The sequence below is a fragment of the Vigna unguiculata genome, chromosome 10 (genome assembly GCF_037176805.1).
Source record: "Vigna unguiculata cultivar grain cowpea cultivar isolate G323 ecotype 2 chromosome 10, ASM3717680v1, whole genome shotgun sequence".
Classification (NCBI taxonomy): domain Eukaryota; kingdom Viridiplantae; phylum Streptophyta; class Magnoliopsida; order Fabales; family Fabaceae; genus Vigna; species Vigna unguiculata.
Window position 1 is genome coordinate 52,923,034 of NC_140801.1, and position 21,169 is coordinate 52,944,202.

The 21,169-nt window shown below is 32.7% G+C and overlaps 2 protein-coding genes and 1 long non-coding RNA gene across 3 annotated transcripts; 2 read left to right on the plus strand and 1 right to left on the minus strand.

Moving 5' to 3' along the window:
• Positions 1-1,602: 1,602 nt before the first annotated feature.
• LOC114166676 (plastidic ATP/ADP-transporter-like) lies at positions 1,603-5,397 on the minus strand. The gene is made up of 5 exons (XM_028051440.2): positions 4,468-5,397; positions 3,232-3,486; positions 2,838-2,981; positions 2,392-2,739; positions 1,603-2,231 (listed from the first exon to the last, which is right to left on the minus strand). The coding sequence occupies exons 1-5, from the start codon at positions 5,221-5,223 to the stop codon at positions 1,863-1,865; spliced, it is 1,872 nt and encodes a 623-aa protein (XP_027907241.1). The 5' UTR covers positions 5,224-5,397; the 3' UTR covers positions 1,603-1,862.
• Positions 5,398-11,947: 6,550 nt separating this feature from the next.
• On the plus strand, positions 11,948-14,775 carry LOC114165035 (uncharacterized). The gene is made up of 3 exons (XR_014984986.1): positions 11,948-12,413; positions 13,215-13,728; positions 14,161-14,775. It is a non-coding gene; the product is annotated as an uncharacterized LOC114165035 (long non-coding RNA).
• A 665-nt stretch (positions 14,776-15,440) lies between these two features.
• LOC114167192 (uncharacterized) lies at positions 15,441-20,095 on the plus strand. Its single transcript, XM_028052199.2, has 7 exons — positions 15,441-16,147; positions 16,485-16,792; positions 17,215-17,940; positions 18,246-18,374; positions 18,672-18,875; positions 19,250-19,450; positions 19,607-20,095. Exons 1-7 carry the CDS (start codon positions 15,880-15,882, stop codon positions 19,727-19,729), a joined length of 1,959 nt encoding a protein of 652 aa, XP_027908000.1. The 5' UTR covers positions 15,441-15,879; the 3' UTR covers positions 19,730-20,095.
• The last annotated feature ends 1,074 nt before the right edge of the window (positions 20,096-21,169 follow it).

Genomic DNA, 21,169 nt, shown 5'->3' on the forward strand with positions numbered 1-21,169 from the left:
TTGAACTTTGTCCCAATTACAGTACCTACTAGGAATTCTATATGGATAGGCAAAAAAAAAAACTCGTTTTCAGGCTTTATTTGAAAATACTGAGTGAATGTTGCTGATAGCACTTCTTGAATGCTGTAATCACAGGTTCAGTTAGTTGATTTGAAGAAAATGAAGACTTACTACTACATTATCAGTGCACAGAAAGATAGAAGCTAGAAGTGGACGAAATAACGCATTGATTGAGGGTTCAAAATATATCTGTTGTAGCATTCATCGATGATTTGGCACCAAAAATTGTAACTTAACTTTCTGTCGTAAAAAAATCTTGTAGCAGCAAGCAAGATAGCATAGCATCACTGTCCATAAGGTCATGATTATATTAAATGCCGAGATTCAATCACACTCATCATCCCCTTTGAACAAAAAGTAAGAGATTGGGTTCTTTTTAAGGTCGAACTACTACCCCATTAAGAACCAAGAATTTAGATTCTAACCGTTACAGAAAAGTACATTCTTAAGTACATCTCTCTTTAAAGAAAATAAACCAGACTAACTATAGTTTGCTTATGTAAAACTTAAATATAACCTAACTATGGACCAAGGGAAGAAATATAGCCCATTTAAATCCAACTCATTTAGGTATAATGTGTATATTTCCCACAGAAGAAAGATTATATAATACTATAGTCATTTGACAAAACTGTACATCAACTTTTATATTTTACTTTTTAATGCAGTATTTAGCTATTTAGGTCCTAATGAATTCGAAATGTAATCAATCTCTGATGCTATTAACAAATTTTCTTTCTTTCTTTGACCGTTAATATGGATATAACTACCTAAGAGATTAATAAATGAAAGAGTAACAATGGAAATACGATGTTAAAAGTGAAATAGAAGAGGAAAAAAACAAAAGAGAATCCAAAGTGGTTGTATGGCACCACAGAGTAAGGACCTAGCTTGTGATCATTCTTGTCAGTTTTGAAGCAGACACGTGAAACTGTAGCCCATGTTAAACTGGTCCCCTTGTTGTATTAATTGTTTTGTTTGATCTGGCTCACTCAAACTCTATTTTTGAGTAATACTAAATTGGAGTTTCTGTTCCTACAACTTCATGTTTTATTCCAATCTTCATTAACCATCAGAAAAGGTAAAAAAGTATATTTCCATGAGGTCTTGTAAAGAAGATTTCTGATTGGAAGATTCTAAAATGTTTTAGGATTGGACAATCTACAAGTTAATAAAATTAAGTTTCTTGTTTAAGATTGCACATATCAAAATGTTTGATAAGGACAAAACCGAAACTGATATTGAATTGAATACATATTAACTGAATGAATTTGATAGTTTGGGGTGAACATGTTTATTTTAATTACTTATACAGCCTCAAGACAATAATATACTTACGAAGAACACCCCCCAAACCTTTAGGAACAGGTAGGGTTTATTGTTTCCTTTTCCAAGACAAATTGTTATACCTTGGCGTGACCATTGGTGGGCTGCAAACAACTCATGAAGCCCAAAACCAAGCCCACACCAAGTGCTTGATGATCCTTATCACCAAAAACACAATGAAGGGAATACAAGAAAGAGAGAAATACATATTACATATAACACTGAAACGAACTTCTATCTTTCATGGAAAACAAATGCGGTTCACTAAACAGTAAACCATGATAACAATTGAAGAAATTCATCTGATCTAAGAGGACAAAAAATTTATGTGACTTGAGAAAGTAGCTAGCAAGCTTATTCTATAAGAGACTTGTATATAAACCTACAACAAATAGTTTCACCTAACACTGCTCTCAAAAGAGCTCTACTTGTTGCTCAATTCTGTGGGACAATTTTCACAGAAGGAAGCACATTTTTCAAATATTGCGAGGAGATGAAGCTTCAGATGGACTACTTGAGGAGTCACCGGAGGCTGGATTTAAGGGTGCACCGGTTGCAAGAGAACCATTTCCACCGTCATTCTCAGCCACCACTGGTATCTTAACGGCGGCCGCTCTTTCCAGCTCTTTCTCCAGTTCTTCCTCTTTACGCAATGCAGTAAACTGGGTGTCCAACGATTTGGCTGCTGCTAACCAGGCTGAAACAATCAGCAAAAGCACTCCTCCTAGGTATGGGGTTGAATTTGCAAGTGACCCAAAACTTAAGATCATAAATTGCTGAATAAGGGCACCTCCAGATTTCCCCAATGGGTTACACACAACATCAATGGCTGCCTTTCCTTTAACCTGCAGTGAGGGATGCACAGCAAATTCAGTAGAAGTAGATATGGCAACAAGAATTGTAATAACAGTTTAAAAGAACTTGGCACAGTTACAGATCTTTGAAAGTTTCAAATCATCAATTTAGTGTAAATATGATGGAGAGAGAAAAGTATAACAATCGAACCTTGGTATCCTCATCCAATGGAATGTAGGCCATTTCTTTGCAGGGATCAAACAAACTGTACTTGGCACTCTTGCTGAATATGTTCTGCAAAGCACCTACATATACAGCTGCTAGAAGTGGAGTCATTCCAAACTGTGCAAGACTAGGTGCAAGTGGGCCACCGAACAATAACAGAGAAAAGAAACCAACTCCTGTCAAAAGCAGCACTGTAGGGGTGATTGTGGCAGCCACTCCCCATCCATATTTGTCAAATATAAACTGGCTCACAAGCATCATTGTGAATGTGGCAATTCCAGTTGCAGTGGAGAAGTCACCCATAAAAGAAGAGTACTCGTTGGGGCTAGGAAACTGCAGTTTATACAAGTTTGTAAGCAAAAAAGGGTACAATGTGAAATAGCCAGTTATAAAATAAAAAATAATACAAAGAAAATGTTTGGGTTCGTTACTTGAGCTTTGAGCTTAGACTTCCAAGTAACCTCAACAAGATTGATGCTGATTCCATAAGCAACCACTAAAGTAGCAAGATCTCTGATGTACTTGGAAGACACCAAGAACTTCAAACTCTCCATTGTACCCATTTTTGGCTTCTCCTGTAAAAAGTCATAGTAAGGTAAAATGTTGGTTAACTGACTTCAAATACCAGAAAACTTGAATCAAAAAGCCAGAATGTGCATTTGTATCATAAAAAATTCAAAACAAAAGAACAAAGGTGAAGATGTACACCAACAAAACAGAAAGTCAGAAATGATGCCTCATTTAAATATTATATTAAAAATTATATTTTTCACATAAAAACATCTATTAAAAACTATAGGTAGTTAAAAGGAAACAACAAATTACCTTCTTCTTCTTGCTACGTGTAGGAAGAGGAACATAGGTATTCACCCACCAGTACAGGAAACAGATTGCAAACCCCATACCCACAACTATACTCATCATTGCTTTTAGAGAGATGGCCCAACCATCAACTCCAGGACCCAAATTCTGCCTCAGGTTAGAAAAGTATTTCACAGTCCTCCCAGAGAAAATAAGGGCTATGTTGGCCCCGAGTCCAAACAATGGATAGAATCGTTTCGCTTCCTCAACAGTAGTTATCTGCAGAAGAAGAAGAAATGCATAAACCATGTAAATCTATTCATTATAACTTATATAATAGATCCACTTTATCATGGGTCAAATAAAATTGGAGAAGAAAGAAGTGTATTCAAGTAATCAACATTTAACCCGGCCATGCCTTCACATTATAGCATGCTAATTGGGTAAGAGTTTACCCATGGTATCGCAAATGAAGCAAGAATCTAACAATCATCATTGCTGTTTTACTAGAAGCATGTGGACTTCACAGTCCTACACTCAACTTTGAATGAATAAGAGATTGTGGAAAAATCCGATCGTCCAAGAATAGAACAAATGAATGACTAAATTATGCTAAAATGCAAATAAACAACACATTAACAAACATCCACTAACCAAGTCATTGGACAAATGCTTTCAATTCAGCTAAAGAAGCCAATACATTCAACATAATAAAAATAGAGAAACCGAGACTGACTTTCAGAAGATACCATTGTGTTTAAGTCCGTAGTCATGTCCAAGCTGAAGTTACTTTGAATAGTTTTCACCATTACATTCATTGACATTTTAGTTATGCGAAATTATAAACTAATTTACCATATTTTCAAAATGGAACAGCAACTGCCATCTACAGTTCCAAACACTCAACTTACTAAAGGATGGAACATGCATGTCGCAGAATATTAAACAATGACTCATCCTTAAAATAGAATAAACATAACATGTTTCCATCTATCTCTCAACGATCAACAGATGTACAATATAACAGCCAAGTCAATAAACCATACATACAAATCTGAAGAAAATAAATTAACCATATCTAAATTGCATCCACCCAGGATCAAGAACTACACGGAATATCCAACAAAGACAATCAAGATGCCATATCATGCATGCATGCATGCTTATGACAACAGAATAAGAAAAAAATCATAACCGGACACCATCACACATCATCAAAGAATCAAACCAAAAACTCAGTTACAGAACAGAATCATTTACCTGGTTAGCAAATCCCCAAAAGAGCACGGAAATGACGACACTCCCCCACAACTCAGCCATGACATAGAACAAACAGAAACTCCAAATTCTCATGATCGCAAGGGGGCCAAGGAACCTTGGTCCGAGGATGTTGAGAAGCTTATCCGCAAACGCCTCGGGGTGAATATAGTTGCTGAGAGGGTACAGTACAAACCCAAAAGCCCCAAAAAAACCAATGAAGGGAAGAATCACGGAGTAGAAAAGAGCTTGCTTAGACAAAACATTGGCCAACTTGGTGTACAACAACATAAACCCAACGGCCATGGGAAGGTTCACCCAAGTCTTCAGAAACGGAATAATCTCCGCACTGCTCCCTCTAGCAGTGACAACAAGGACATCCTTGGTGTCTCTGAGAATCGTGTAATTAAAAAGGATGCAAAAGAACATCAAACCCAAAGGGATGATTTTCTTCAAGGTGGTGATCTCGATGCCCAATAGTTTCGGCTTCTCAGCCTCGACCTCTTCGAAGGCGGGCTGGGCCGGCCCATCTGCGGCGGCGGCCGCCTCGGCCCGGCAGATGAATAAATTTTTGGGTTTGGAGCCGAGGGGTTGAAATTTGGCGACGGAGAGAGAAGGGGCGCAGATGGGTTTGGGATTCAGAGATAAAAAACGGTTCTTGAGGCCGTGAGAAGGGTTCAGATGACGGGAAAGAGAAGCCCTGGATTTGGGGTTGGTGGGGAGAGAGAGAAGACCCTTGGTTTGAACAAAGGTGGCCATTGATGCGAGTGTGGTTCTCTCTCTCTTGAAGAACGAGCAATGGAAACTGGTAATTCAAGAGAGAGAAGCTGTGATGAAGAAGAGGAAGAGAGAGATAAGGTGGGTTGGTGGGTGAAGTTGGGTGCAGATGGGAGAGAATATCGTGTTCAAAAAAGGGAGAAGAAGGAAAAGCAAATATCTTACCTTTATAGCTCACAGTAGCAATCAAAACCCTTCAAGGGTTGAAGACGACGACAAAAAATTATAAACAAAAATACCACATTAGGTAACAATATAACTAGGGTTTGTAAGTCAATCGAAATCCCCTCTTTTAGCTGAGTCAGAAATTAAGTACTAAATATTATATAATAAGATTTTAGAATAAAAAATTATATTTAATAATTAAATAATTATTTTTTTATTAAAATATGAAATGTAAATAAATATTCATAAAAATGATAATTCTTAAGAATTAAAATTTTTAATTGTTTAAAGTAAAATAAAATAACTTAGAAGCTTGTTTTATAGAACCTTTGTATTGTAAATGCTCTAATAATAAATGGATGTATGATAAATGAATGCTACTTTATTGTTTTAGATAAAATCTAATGAAAATACATGAAATCTTGGTTAGTAATTAATGTTCAATTATAAAAAATTAATTAATCATTCACTAGTACTAATTTAAAAATAATGATTAAAAACTTAAATTAAAACTCTGTCCTTAAATGGGAATAGTTAAGTAACGACTTAAAAAAAACTGTTAAAGTATTAATAATAATAAGAAGAAAAATAATAACTTTCAATCCTTTATTTTTGTATAAGCATTATTATTTATCTCTATTTAAAATAAGTTATATGGGTCATAAACATTAAATAATTATTTAAATGTGGTGGTAAGAACTACCAATGAATGAGTTACGCAAGATGGTCAAAAAAAAATGTTGAATAGAATTAGGGTTTAAAAATTTAACCTTTTTATTTTCTCGATGACCAAATTACCCTAAGATATTTTTGACATCCACACTTTACAATGTTTCTAGATGCTGAAAATAACATGTGCGATTCAAAAGCTTTGAACGTGAACCACTGTCATAACTCACGGTTCATCAAAATCTACGACTTCTAAACAAACAAAAAGTGCTCTGTTTTTGCACCGCAACCATGTCCAAGTTGTGGCAAATTTTCACAAAACAATAATTGCTCTAAAAAGTTTAAATATTCATACATAAACTTTCATTCACCAAATGAACGGTGGAATTTTGGACCTTCTTTGAATATGACACATTTATGAAATTATTCGCATGCTTCTCATTTTATTCGAAAACTACAACACAACAACTACAATTACAATACAATTTGGTATCTTTTTTTTTTCAGAGTGTTTGTTGTTGAAACACGTTATTATTCTGTATGAAGTTTAAGGTTGGTGTGTCCTTGTTCTTCGTTCTTCGTTCTTCCACGATGATAGGAGTAAGACCAAATAATGTTCATAAACAAACACGTCCTATGTTACCGCGCCAAATTTAACATTAAGAAACTGTGTTAGTTTTTTAAGTGCGACAAAGAATAACTGAAACAAAGTGATTCTGCATCATCATGTCAGAGAGATTTCTTTTTTTTTTCCTATTGGTAAATTTTTTTTAGTTTCTTAACTTTAATTTAAAATTAAAATTTGTTGATGAATAAAAATTCATATATTTTAGTTTCTAAATTTTTAAAATAAATGAATATATTCTTTTGACTTAATTACGTTAATTTTTTATGATGTGTCAAATATATTTTTTAATTAATATTAAATTGAGAAGGTGTTAAATGGTATAAATAATTTCAATATTAACATAAAATACGTTTGATACCTAAACTAAAAGTGAACGTAAATTGATTAAAGATTATATTTATTTATTTTTAAAATTTAAAGACCAAAATATATCAAAATTTTGTAAAAAAAAATGAATTTTAGTTTTGAGTCAAATTTCAGGAAGTAAATACTTTAATTAACTCTATATTTTAATATGTTAAAATTATTTCAGTAGATTCAAAATATTTATATAAATTAAAAATAATAATAACATTATTACAACCGCCTCTAATGAGGTAATTAAAAAATGTGTTACATTTGAAAATAGGAGTGGTCAAAGTCAAAGGGTATGGATTCCGTGCAGGTTTTAATTGCTGGTTTTTAATTGCGTTGTTGAGTATCGAAATTCTCACAACCTGACAAAATTAAGAATTAACTTCTACGTTTAATGTTCACAACATCCTTACGGAATATGTTTAAATAAAATGCCAAAACATTGGAATTTTATCTATATTGCAATGTCACATTAAAAATATAATTTGCAAAAAAAAATTGGAACATTGAGAGAGGGTTTCAGGAGCTATAGTTGAAAAGTGATTATGCTATAATATGTTATCATTTTTTTATCAATATTAGAAAAAATGATATTGGTACTTGTATTTTTAAACGCATATACAATTTAAAAAAATTTAAATAACCATGATAATAAGTCAGATAATTTAACTTTATAAATGGCTTAAAAAAAATGACATAGGTGCTTGTACATTTGTTTTCTTTTCTAATTACGTATTATTGTTGAGATAATTATGAAGATAATTAAATTACATATCTCTCTAAGCACATTCATATATCAAATGTAATTATATAATGATAAAAAACATTTAACTATTTACTTTTAATTGTATAAAAGAATTTCACCGATTCATTTTGAAATGAATATCCTCCAATAAAAAAGGAATATGCTCCAAAATATCCCATAAAATTTCATTTTTTTTACTTTTAAATAGATATTTTGTAAAATATCCATTTTAATATAAAAAGAAAAGAACAAAAAAAAAGAATTGTTTTGACACAAGCATTGATGAAAAAGTAGAAATAGCACATTGTGCTGACAACAAGTTGGGCTTTTGTCCAAATAAAACAAAGTCTGAAACACATGTGGGACTGGCCCACTATTTAATGGCCCACTGTTATTTTTATTCTTTCCATTCAACATCATACGTTTTAACTTTATATATTTTATATATTTTTATTTTACTATCATGTTTTTTAATCTAAAAAATTATTTATCATCTAAAATGAGGACAAATGACGAATCCAAAATTACAAATAGTGATTTAACTTTCTAAATATAAATTTTACATAATAAACTATATTAATTTTAGTTTTAGAAAAAGTTGAACTAAGTTGAGAATTTTAAAATAGCTAAACGAAATTAAATAAATAGAAAATTTTAGGCCTAATTGGTTTCGTTTTATTTTTTTAAAATTGATATTCATAAAAAAAAATTCTTTTTAATTTGGAAAAACATATTTGAAAAAGATAGATAGTCCACAAATACTCTTAAAACAAAGCCCAAGTCGGTCGAAAATGGGCCCATTATGTACTGTGAGTATCAATACAATATTTCATAACTGCAAAACTAGTGAGAAAGTTATAAAACATCACATCTCTAACTCTTACGTGCAAATTTGATTGCTAATTTAAAATTAACTAAATGAAGCTTAAGTTCTTTAAATTTAAAATAAATTTATTCATATTTTAAAAATTAAAATTGGTTTTTATTCACTTCTTTTAAACAAATTGATCTTATTTAGTTTCTCATAATTTTATATATGCTATATTTTAATAACTAAAAATATATTCAAAAAGGATTTAAATTCGAATTTTGAAATTTAAGTTTGAGCGAAAAGTCCGGCATGAGTGCTTAATTATTTTGATTGTTTCTTGGATGGTTGGTTCTTGCTTGAGATTTAAGTGTTATTATTAAAAGCATGAGATAAATGACTATATATTAGTGAAGTGATTCATGGGTTGTGAATGATGAACTTGGTATAGTCTTGGCATGTGAAACAAATGAGATGGTTGGTAATCTAAGTGGCATGGTATTATTATGACATACAATTTTACACTCATGGTTTGGGAAGGACAAGTTGGCATGGATTCAAAATTGAATATGAATGAGGATTGGTTATAAAGGACTGACATGAGGTTTATGTGTATGGTAAATGTTACTTGGTTGTTTGAATATGATTGGTATGAGGTCAGTACGTAAATCCATGAGTCTCTAGGTGAGGCCTCTTGGTCGTGCTTCAGTGGTCGGGACGTAATTCCATGATTCCTGTTAGTAGGAATTCATAGTGGTGCCTCATCTATGTAATTTGGTAAGGATTCTTCATCCTGACACTCTAAGGAGTTAGTTAGTCTCACTTAGAACGGACTGACTTTTGTGATGAGAGTAGCAGAAGGCCTAAAACTCATTAGGGCTTGTATATCATGAAGAATCATCTCCACATATCAAGCAAGATTAATGCCCCATGTGTAATCAAGAAGGACATAAATTGTAAGAAAAGGATCGGATGCTCTACAAAATGTGTAAATTAGTAAAATCATAATTAATATGTAGTCACCGGTTCTATAAAGTACTTCAATTCAATTCTAATGAAAGATGAATATGATATTATTTTCTCACTACTGTAGTAGAAACGTGACAGTTAAAAACAATTTATGATATCAGTTCTAAAAATGAAATAAATGCATTCTAAAAATGAAATAAATGCAGGAAATTTAAGGCTTTTAATTGAACAACTATTATATAAAAATATACTTTTTTACGTGATTCATAAATTCATCATAAAAAAATAGATTTCACCATAGGTTTTTCATTGGATTGTAATTTATTTTTAAATTTATTCCATTTTACAAATTTAACTGTGTAGTAACACTCTTAGATCTGTAAACTGAAAGATAGTTAGTTTAAAAAAATAGAATCAATTTTACATGTTTGGTAGTAAGCAAAATGACAACGAAAGATGTTAATTTTCAGTATATTATACACGTTTTATTTTTTAATTATATATAAGGAAAGAAAAAAAAAATAGAAGTCAATGATTTTCAAAATTAATCGTCTTCCATTTCTTTCCAATATAGTGGTAAACCACATTTTTTTTGAAAGTGATATTTTATTAATTTAGGTAACCCGGTGTGTTTTTTTTTTAAATATGATTTTATAATAAAATATGTTTTATGATTATGTATGGAACTATAAACACATTGTATTTTATAATTAAATTGTTTTTTAATTTAGGTGACACGTTATAATATTTTTTGTTTTTAACATATTTTTAATATATTTATGGATTTTCGTGACTCTTCATTTTTTATTTATTCGATCTCAACCATTAGATTTGAAGATATTTGTCGGAAATTACGATCATTGGACTCTCCCATGTGACATTTATCTTTGTAAACGTGACACTAATTAATTAATTCTCTTCGTCGTTGCGTTTCGCAAGGCTCGGGCTACTATTACCTATAGAATGAGACAACCAAATAAATACAAATTTTCTTTGTACATGATGAGCCAAATGAAACTGATATTATGGTGACAACACAGAGACTTTAACATGTCATGTTAACTCTCAGGGATTAGTGTACTACATATGTTAAAGTATATTTTGACCACTTGAAATAAGATGTATCCAACCTAAATGTACTTGGTCGGAACGACACCATATCGATTACTTCTTTAATATTAATAAATGAGATTAAGTTAAGGTCAAAGTAAAGCATATTAACATATTAGTTACTTCTTTAACATTGACAAATGAGATCAAATTAAGATAAAAGCTAAAACATATTAACATATGGGTAGACAAAGTTAATTAAGGTAATTAAGTCAACGTGTTTATCCATATAAAAGTTTATAAATATGAAATAAATAACACAATACAAAAACTAAATTAATTTTATTTCATTATTACTTAATATTATCTAATGCATTATGCTAACTTGAGAGAGTAGTATTTTCTGCTTATACAACTCCTTTTGACTTTCGAGAGACGAATATCTATAACATCTTAGTTTGGAAGTATGAAGCGTAATTTGGATTGTGTGCAAAAAAAAATAGAGGACATGTTTACGAGATGTATATGGTCTTTGAGAACACAATACAAAAAGAAAAAAATTGTTTTACATTAATCATAACTTCATTTAATACTTTATATTTTTTAATACGCAAATAGAAATAAAAAATAACAAAATAAAATAACTATCATGTTACCTACTTGTTGAAAAAAAAATTAAAATATATTTTTTAAAATATTTAGTATGTAAAATAAATTTTAACAAAAAAATTAATAAAATATTTTAAACTTAAACAAAATTTAAACTTAATAAAGTCTATTCACATCATAATCGAATCAAACTGATTATTGTCTATCCACCTATCATAATGGACCATTTTCGTCTGACTTCATGGCTCAAAGCCCAACATATATTGTGCCTCAGAACCCGTGAGGCCTCTTCCATTCCACTCTCTTCGGGCTACTGGGTCAATGAGTTCACTCCACAAATAGTTCACTGCATTATTAGATTTATACATTTATTGAATCAATGATAATTTTGTTTGTTTATCACCCGAAAGAAAATTATTAAACCATATTTTATTAATATTATATTTATATAATTTATAATAAAACAAAAAATGAACTATTATTTAAAATAATCAAATAACTATTCAGCATAATATTTACATAAACTTAAATTTATTAATCATGGTAATTAATTAATATATTTTAAATTAACTAAATTATACTAGTCAATTTCTAGACTTTCTTAAATTAAACAAATTCTTCTGATTTTTCGTTTTTTTTTTTTTAATTTTATTTTATAGAACAGATAATGCATGAATCTAATGGGTGGAAATTTGGGAACAAAAGAAAGAAAAAAAGGTCATCTTTTAGAAAAAGAATTCCCATTTTTCAACCCCGATGAGTAGTTGCTCTAGGCTTTGGACTTTCTTGTAGAACTAGGTGGGGTAGTATAGAATTTTTGGAAGAGTTAATTTTGGAATTCATCTTTTTCTTCTTTAGTGCCATTGATTTATGCTCCATTCTTGTAAGCTTAAACAATCAAAGTATCATGACAAACACAATCCAGAAAGTTAGTTGTATCAGTCATTATTATTGTTCTATTCTATGCACAAGAAAAAGCTGGATCTGTTTTGGAATTACATTATTTATTGAATGTGTATTAGGAAGAATATTTCAACATTATACTGAGTCCAAAATGCAACAGTCCAAAGAGGTAGATGTGCCTTGGGGAACTGCTCTGGTGGGGATATTTCATAGCAGTTGATGGTTGCAAAGCTGAACCAAATTAAGGGACCACACAACACAAAGTACTCCAGGTACAACTTACCTGCATTCTAGACTTCTACATGTTTGATAAAATACCTCACAGATATTAGTTAGTTAATATTGAAATGCAAAAGTTTAAGGTTATCTTTGTTTCTACATTAAGAAAAACAGACAAGGTGTTTTCTTGTGTTTTCACCACCATGCATCAATGGAAAATTCTATTAGGTGCCCAAATTCCAGAATTGGAAAAAACATGAATTTTTTGTGTATATATATGAAGGGAGTCCATAAGATATGTTATTACTACGGTACAATACTAATAATGAGTTGTTATAGGTAAGCATTTTTTGTTGATAAATGACAGGAGCTACTAGAGTTTACAAATGAATATCAAACAGCTCACTTTGGTTGTCCACGTTTAAAAGAGAGATTAGTACAGATCAACAATCACTACATATCCAATATCATTAGATTATATGTATACATAACTCATTTATATGCCTAAGATTTGAATGAAAATGTTGGAGGAGGAAAAGAAATACACCAGTTGATAGTGTCATTTTATGAAATTCTGTATTTTTACCTGTTGGATGATTGAGAAAGTGTGACTTCATAATTGTCAAATACTGATACTAAGTATCCTTATTATCAGAAGACTGGTTATGACGTATTTGTATTGATGATTGAGTAAAAATGAAACTTTCTAATTTGCATTGGTTACCGTATAATCAATATTTGGAATCAACTTTTTAAAAGGTGAGCACTGATTACACTTTAGTCATGTGTGATTAAGAGGAGTGGTGGATTTTAGTGTCCAATTGGCTAACACCGTTCATTTTTTCTCTTGACAGTGAAAAAGTCCAATGTGGTCTATATAGAAAACAATCAATGACAGAAGAGAATCCAAGTACGTATCATTAATCTCCAATAATGTAAGAAGAAAACATAATAAGCGACAAATCAAAACAACAATAAAAAAATGAAACACCATTCAGAATATGGCACTCCTTATCTGCAAACTGCAGCATGCTTGAGATAAAGTTTACTCCATAATAGCTGAAGTGACTCCACTTCATACACACCACTCCACAATTCAATTAACTTATAATGAAAATTTCAAGCAACCATTCGTGTTGGATTCGTATCTGTCACGGATTTTGTTTCCATTGTGGTAAATTAGCCAAACTTACCACTCTCTCACTGGCTTTAGTACACAGCAGAAAAAGGGTGTCTCAAGATTCTGCCAACTTATAACTACTGTGTGAACACATAGGAAAAAGGAGAAAAGAGATTCTTCAGTTGTTGCTTGTTTCAACCGAAAAACTGTATGTCATTACTCATTGGATCTTCGTGTCAACAAATAAGGTAAAAGAAACAGACAAGGGCGACAAATATCATATGTGAATTTGTACAAAATGTTTAGAGTTCCGACACATCACTAAGGATTTGGTTTTTTACCATGCAACATGTTTATATTATATTGATTTGCTTTTCCCAAGCTATTTTTCTTAAGCTACAGTGTGTAACTTTTCAGCTAAATGTGTGAGTTGAAAATTTTGATTAAAAATTAAAAGTACATTATTGATTGAATGCATGTTTAGATAGCCTTCAGAATTAATTCTGATCTCTAAAACCATATACTGAAATCATATAAATGCATTCTGCAAAAGTGACAGTAATTATTTTCTGGTAGGAATGTATTATTTAAGAGTTAAATGTAAAGGAAACAATTAAAAATGTCACTCTCATCCCAGCTTTTGATTTGCCTCCTGTGTGTCACATTGACATTTAAAACAGTTGGAGAATCCGTTCTGTCTGGAACAGTGTTTGTGGAAAAAAGGGGTGAATTCTTTGGAGATGGCAGTGTTGTTGAAACATCAGAAAGCACATGGGGAAGATAGCAGTGTAAGAAGAAGAATCACCCGTGACGTTTTTTTGGGCAACCAAAATGGGAAAGTAACAGCCCCGTTTTGTTCCATTTCCGTAAATGGACCTAAAATTAATTATCGGTGAAGGAAAAAAAAAAAACTTTATTGAATGTCCCCATTGCCAGACTAGGTTGTACTGCATATCTTGGTACTTGCTACACCCTATGTCTATCTATGTGAATGTGATGTGCTTTTCTCAACCTTCAAACTAATGCTACTCTCACATCATTTTTCATTAGTTATTTGGCATCAATCATAAGTGGCAACAAATTAAAGTGCCTGCATGTTAGTGGAGGGAGGGAAGGAGGCAAAAGCACAAAAAATGGTAATATATATACTTTTTAAATTATCAAAATAGTGTAAATTTTAAAAATTTATAAAAATGAACTTGTGCTAACTTGATATATAGCATTCTAGAATTTATAGTTAAAAGACGCGTTTATCTTTGTTTGGTTTAGGTATCTGATTAACGTGAAAAAAAAAACGATGCTTTTAGAAGAAGAAAAAGTAGGAAATTTAGAAAAAAAATGAAAAAGTATATAATTATGGTAAGATAAAAAAGAATAAATGGAAAAATGATTGTAACAGGTAGCAGTTAGCAAAGAAAGGAACAGGGTGTGGTGTGTGGGGCCTCGGTGGAGATAGTGACCGGACCAAAGTGTTTGAATTCTCGGTCCGACCACATCGCAACACAAAACACAAACATGAACAGAGAACTCTTTACTCTGTCTCTGTGCGCACCAAATAATTCTGCACCCTAACCGTTACGCCGCCCCTATTCATATCACTCCACACTCTTACATGCATAATCAATGCTTCAAAATCTTCATCTCCATCATGTTAAATTTTTTTCTAAAAATACATTTTAGTATTAATTTGAAGTTATCAAAGGAAAAATGTTACGTGGGTTATTCAAATTATTATATTACATTTTTTTGTTATTACTATTAATTTAAGGAACGATTTGTGATCTGGCAACAATGCTAGTATCTAGTGACTCTTGGTCACCCACCAAATGCAAACGTTTCTACCAAAATGAATTTATATTCCTATTTTTTAATTTCATCATATTCATACTTACATTTAAATATTTAAATGTTACAGAAACAACGAAAAGACAAGGAGGAATAAATAAATTAAAAAAAACAATAATAAACAGAGCGACAGAGAAAAGCAGAAGAGAGAGGGAAGAAAAACTGAAGAGAAAATAAGATAGGGAAGAAGAGAAGGGAGAGCATTCAAAACCGTTTGGAGAAAAATCGGAGAGGGCGTTGTTCCCACGGAACCCTAGCCATCAGCCTCCGTTGTCAATGGCGTTCTTCTCCGCCGTGTTTTCCGTCGGGAAACATTTCCGGCGACGTTGAAATTCCTCTCCTCGATTTCCCCGCCGCCGGAAATGGCTCCGGCGCCGGCGGAGAGCGTAGTGTTGTTCGCGTTAGATAGGGAGCCGCACGCGCTAGATCTTAATGTTATTTTCTTTCTGACTGACTGACTCACTGACTCACTGACGAATCTGTTGCGACGATCGTAACTAACCGCGAGGAGAGGTCGTTACGGCCGTTACGGGCTGCGTGTTTCTCCGGCGGAAATGGCGAAGGGAGGGCAATGCTTCTTCGAGAAGCTTCGGCGGTGCGTTCGGACGGTTTTCTTCGTGGTGGCATTGGTGGCGTCGTTGGCGGTCACGTCGCTGCCGGTGGTTGTGGCGGTGGTTGACGTTTTGGTGCCGTGCTTTTTGATCTCGAACTTCACCTGTGTCAAGTGTTTCAGCTTCAAGGAACATTTTCACCGTTACGCTTTCAACAGTTCCTTGATGGACATTCCGCTCGTTTCGGTCATAAGATCGCTTATCATTCTCTGTACGCGTCATTCTAACTTGTGGAATGTTAATATTAATTATTACATTGTAATACTTTTGTTCTTCATGGCATTAATTGTTCTGAATCATCTAGTTTGTATTGTTCTAATTCAACTTTTATTAGTTTTATTAATTTGAACTATTATGTTCAGTTGCTCTGCTTCAAATCATAGAGTTTATGTTTGTTCGAAATTCCGCGGTTACATTTTTTTGTCTCCCTTTTGGATAAAGTTTCTCTATATTTGTTTTGAGTGTTTATACGATGGGTTTATATAATTTGTGCATGCTGAGTAGTACAGTTCTCATGTTGGGTTTGTTTTTTCCTGATGATTTTGCAGGTGTTTATTCCGTTTGTGATGGTCCTGCTCTCTCACACGGTCCTTACCTTGGAACTGTGACTCTGTGTTCCTTTCTGTCAATTGTTCTCCTTTCGGTCAAAGCTTGTGTATTCACTGTAAATTCACATATCGAAGCGGAGGCTTCGGTTTCCTTCAGGAAGCAGAAACTTCATTTGAAGAAGCCATGGGGAATGCCTGTCTTGTTTCTTTCATCAGTCGTGTTTGCCCTTGGCCATACTGTGGTTGCTTACAGAACCAGCTGCAGAGCACGCAGAAAGCTCTTGTTTCATCGAGTTGACCCTGAAGCTGTAAGCTTAAAATACCTTTCTATTCTTTTGTTTCTTTAATTTCATAGGCTAGTGCATGTGTTATTTCTCTGGTTTTAAGTTATTTTGAATCAAACGATACTACAAACCTTCTTCAAAGAAAATTTGTAAACTTAGTAATAGTTCCATATATGCTTTTTATGTTGTTTTTCTATCAAAAGTGGAGATTCAGCTTGATATAACTTACATCAATTTTTTATGCTGACCTTTATTGATCCGATTTGAAAATCCATTTTCATTATAAAATAACACCAAAATCACCTGTGGTATTGACATAAAGGCTTGACGTCTCCAAAAAAAATCATTGAATCAACAGGACTTATATTAGTGACTTTTTAATTTTATTTCACTTTGTTAATGCACATCTTTAAAGTGCTCTTATTGCTTTCTGTTTAATCAAACAGGTTTTATCGTGCAAAAATGTTTTCTCTGGCTATCCAAAGGTCCCACGATCTCCCACTCCTTCTGTTGGGAGAACCCCCAAAAGTGACTATGAAACAAGGCGAAGACCTTTTGGGACTACTCGTGATGAAGAACTGCTTGTCAGATTACTTGCAAACTCGGACAGCTTATTCATTACATGCCAAGGACTTACTCTGCATTACAAGCTAAGCTTACCTGGTTCACTTCCACATTCGTTGTCTTCAATGTCCTGTATTGAGTCAAATTCTAGCCGCATTACTTCAGCAATGGTTACTGGGTTGGCAAAACCTAATAAACATTTTATAAGTACATCTCCAAATATCCAGCCACAATTGTACAGGAGCTATAGCAATCAATTCCACGGCCCATCCCTACATGTTCCTCTATTGGATGGTCCTATAACTTCGATTATTTCTGAAGATGTCCCCGTCTTTTACCTGGATGGTATTTGTGAAGATGAAACTAATAAATTAGATTTTCAATCTCTGGACAAAAATGCAAAGAATGTTGGCCAATTAGGTCTTGTTTTAATTCATGGGTTTGGTGGAGGTGTCTTCTCTTGGAGGCATGTGATGGGATCTTTAGCTCGGCAGAGTAATTGCTCAGTTGCTGCATTCGATAGGCCTGGTTGGGGATTAAGTTCAAGGCCTCGCAGGGAGGACTGGGAGGAAAAAGAGTTGCCTAATCCTTATAAGCTTGAAACTCAGGTGAGTAATATTTGCCATTTATGCAAATTGTCTTAAAAAATATTATTATTTTCTTGTTCCTTGTTTTGATTAGATTAAACATGAAATACACGTTGTGTATATGGGGTTATATCCAAAGGCTACCCATTCCTATATGGAGTCAATTTCTTATTTCCAAGGCCAAATCGAAAGTTGTATAGCTGTTAATTTAGGTTGCCCATTTCCGCTTGGAATTTATATTCACTACCAGAACTTCTGTGTAACCATTGTTAGTTTTCATTTTTTAATCCATGTTCCATCTGCAACTGAATATTTGATATTTTCAGGTCGACCTGCTTTTATCATTCTGTTCGGAGATCGGATTTTCTTCAGTGGTGTTAATTGGGCATGATGATGGAGGATTGCTTGCCCTTATGGCTGCACAAAAAAATAAATCATCACTGAACTATTTCAATGTGTGTATTTCTTCTTCTTGATTTTTTGCAAGTACCTAGCTTAGTGATTTTGAATGGTCAGAGTATGATGTTTAGTGTTTAAATGTAAATTGCTATGTGGGTTTGTAAATTCAGCAACAATATGATGTGCTTTTCTGGTAGCTCCGTCTTTATATTTTTCTAATGGTATGTGCAATCACATACATATTGAGTCTTCGTCAATACATGTTTTAATTAAGCATTGTCGATTTGCAATAATTGATGTACATAATTCACAATTCGTTGTCTTGAGGTTTGATCTGTTTTGTGTCCATCCAGGTTGATGTGAAAGGAGTTGTATTGCTAAATGTCAGCTTGTCCAGGGAAGTGGTTCCATCCTTTGCAAGAATTCTTCTGCATACCTCACTTGGAAAGAAGCATTTGGTTCGCCCTCTCCTAAGAACAGAAATCACTCAAGTGGTGAATCGGCGTGCTTGGTATGATCCTACCAAAATGACACAAGAAGTTTTGACCCTCTACAAGGTATGTCTGTACTTTAAGCTTTATTTGCATGATATAAATAAGAAATGCTAAGTATTTTGAGCTTCAATTTGTGAATTGAAATAAACTCTATGAAACGAATGCTGTATAAATATTAATGAGCTATCACAAATTTTTTATAATGATTTTAGTTTTATGCTTATATTGAATACCTTTTTCATTTTTTCTGAGGGAGCATGACTGGATGTTTTGGAATCAAATTTTATTGAGCATCGTTAACATGATATTACAATATAGTCTGCAACTTGTTCACATTATCCTTTTTTCCTATGTTTCTTTATATTTTTTTGAGAATTTTTTCTAGATTCAGAAACGTATCAACTAGTCTTATATGTAACATTTTTTTTTTTGTTTAGGCTCCACTATTTGTAGAAGGATGGGATGAGGCACTTCATGAGATTGGTAAATTGTCATCCGAAACCATCCTTTCAACTAAGAACGCCGAATCATTATTACAAGCTGTAGAAGACATTCCAGTGTTAGTCATTGCAGGTTCTGAGGATTCCCTTGTTTCTTTAAAATCATGTCAAGCTATGGCCTCAAAACTTGTAAATTCTGTAAGTATACCATCTTATAAATTCTCTGCAAAACTTGAAAATACTGTATGTACTAAGGGTGAAAATTAGGAGTATAAAATGGACAGAGCAAAAAACTAGGTTTATTATCGCACACGATTAAAATTTCTAACGCTTTTCTGACCATTATACGTGCAGAGATTGGTTGCCGTATCTGGATGTGGCCATTTACCCCATGAAGAGTGTCCGAAGGCATTGCTTGCAGCTATCTCACCCTTCATCAATAGACTCTTATTTACATCTGACTCGCAAAGCCAATAAGTTAATTTCTTTTAAAGCTGATCATACATAGGGTTGTTATCTATTGTAAGGGTCTACCATCTTCTTCTTCTTTTTTTTCCATACTTGTTTTGGCTTTTTTCCTCCTCCCATTTCTTTCTAAGCAATGTTACTTCAAGAGAAAGAGACTAAAGATCATCTCTTCTCTGGAGTGTTTTTGACGTGCTAGTTTTAGGGCTTTAACCTTTCGGTAACTTCTCCATCTTTTCTCTCTTTTTAAGCTGTCAATATCGTGTTTCCTTTCATCTTCATGTCATTTTTCCCACTTAAAGAGGGTGGAAAAACAGTATACATTTGTAAATTCATCACCAGATTGAGAATGAATATAGTTCAGCATGGTTTTGTTTCTGTTCACTGGACCCCATAGTATTTATTTTATAGTAAGTTATATTTTCATTGGTGTACCTGCAGATGCCATTGATGTCAATTAAATTTTAAACGGAGTATTTTTATTGGGTAAAATGAGGTGAGAATAACTTTAGATGAGGTCATATTGTTTCCATTAATACCTGCAACCCATAAATCCCTTCACTGACACTTTCACAGTGCTTGAGTTCATCACAATTAATAAAACCACTGTAATGCTAGATTCTCATTTATATGGCAACTGCTGATTCATATTTTATAGTCAATCCCCAAAAATACACTCAATCTAATATTTTGGAATATAATATACTCTCATCACATTCAAATAATTGAGGGTACTGTCACTGTTGTTATAGATATGTTGGACCCCATTCATCTTCTCAAAATAATCCTTATCAAGTAGGACTTGATAGGCTCTGTCTGGATGACTCATGAATTTTTGTCCATGATGGATATATTTATGGAACAACCATTCTAACCAGATTTTATTTGGATAGAAGAAAAAAGATAAATAAAAAAATCATTTTACATTTGGATGAAAATCAATAAACGGTGTTGTTTGTTGCAGAATGGGTTTCTTGATGGCTCCAATTCTAATTCCATGATTCCTCAAAGTACTAAGGTCAGTCCCACCCAACATGCACTCCACTGACACAAAAACAATTATTATTATTATAAGAGAAAACAAACAATTAAATAAGTTTCAATGTTCCTTCTACAACTATTTCATTAAAAAATTATAAATTATAAAATTTGTAATTAAAAATAAGAAATAAAAAAAATGCTAAAAATAAATAGGTCTGGAGTTAAGGGAGTTGACAGTAAACTGGATGATTTAATTATTATAATTAAATAAATCCTTTTCTTAAAACTTATCCTATTCTAAATTTAAGACCCTTATTATGTGATATTAATATTTTTTTTTAATAAAAGCTTTCAGTAAAATTCGTGTTTTAAATAAAAACGCTAATTTAGATTTAGGATTTCAACATTGAAGATCATGGCGATATATTGAAAAAACGTAGAATTAATTTAATCGTACATGTACTTTAAATT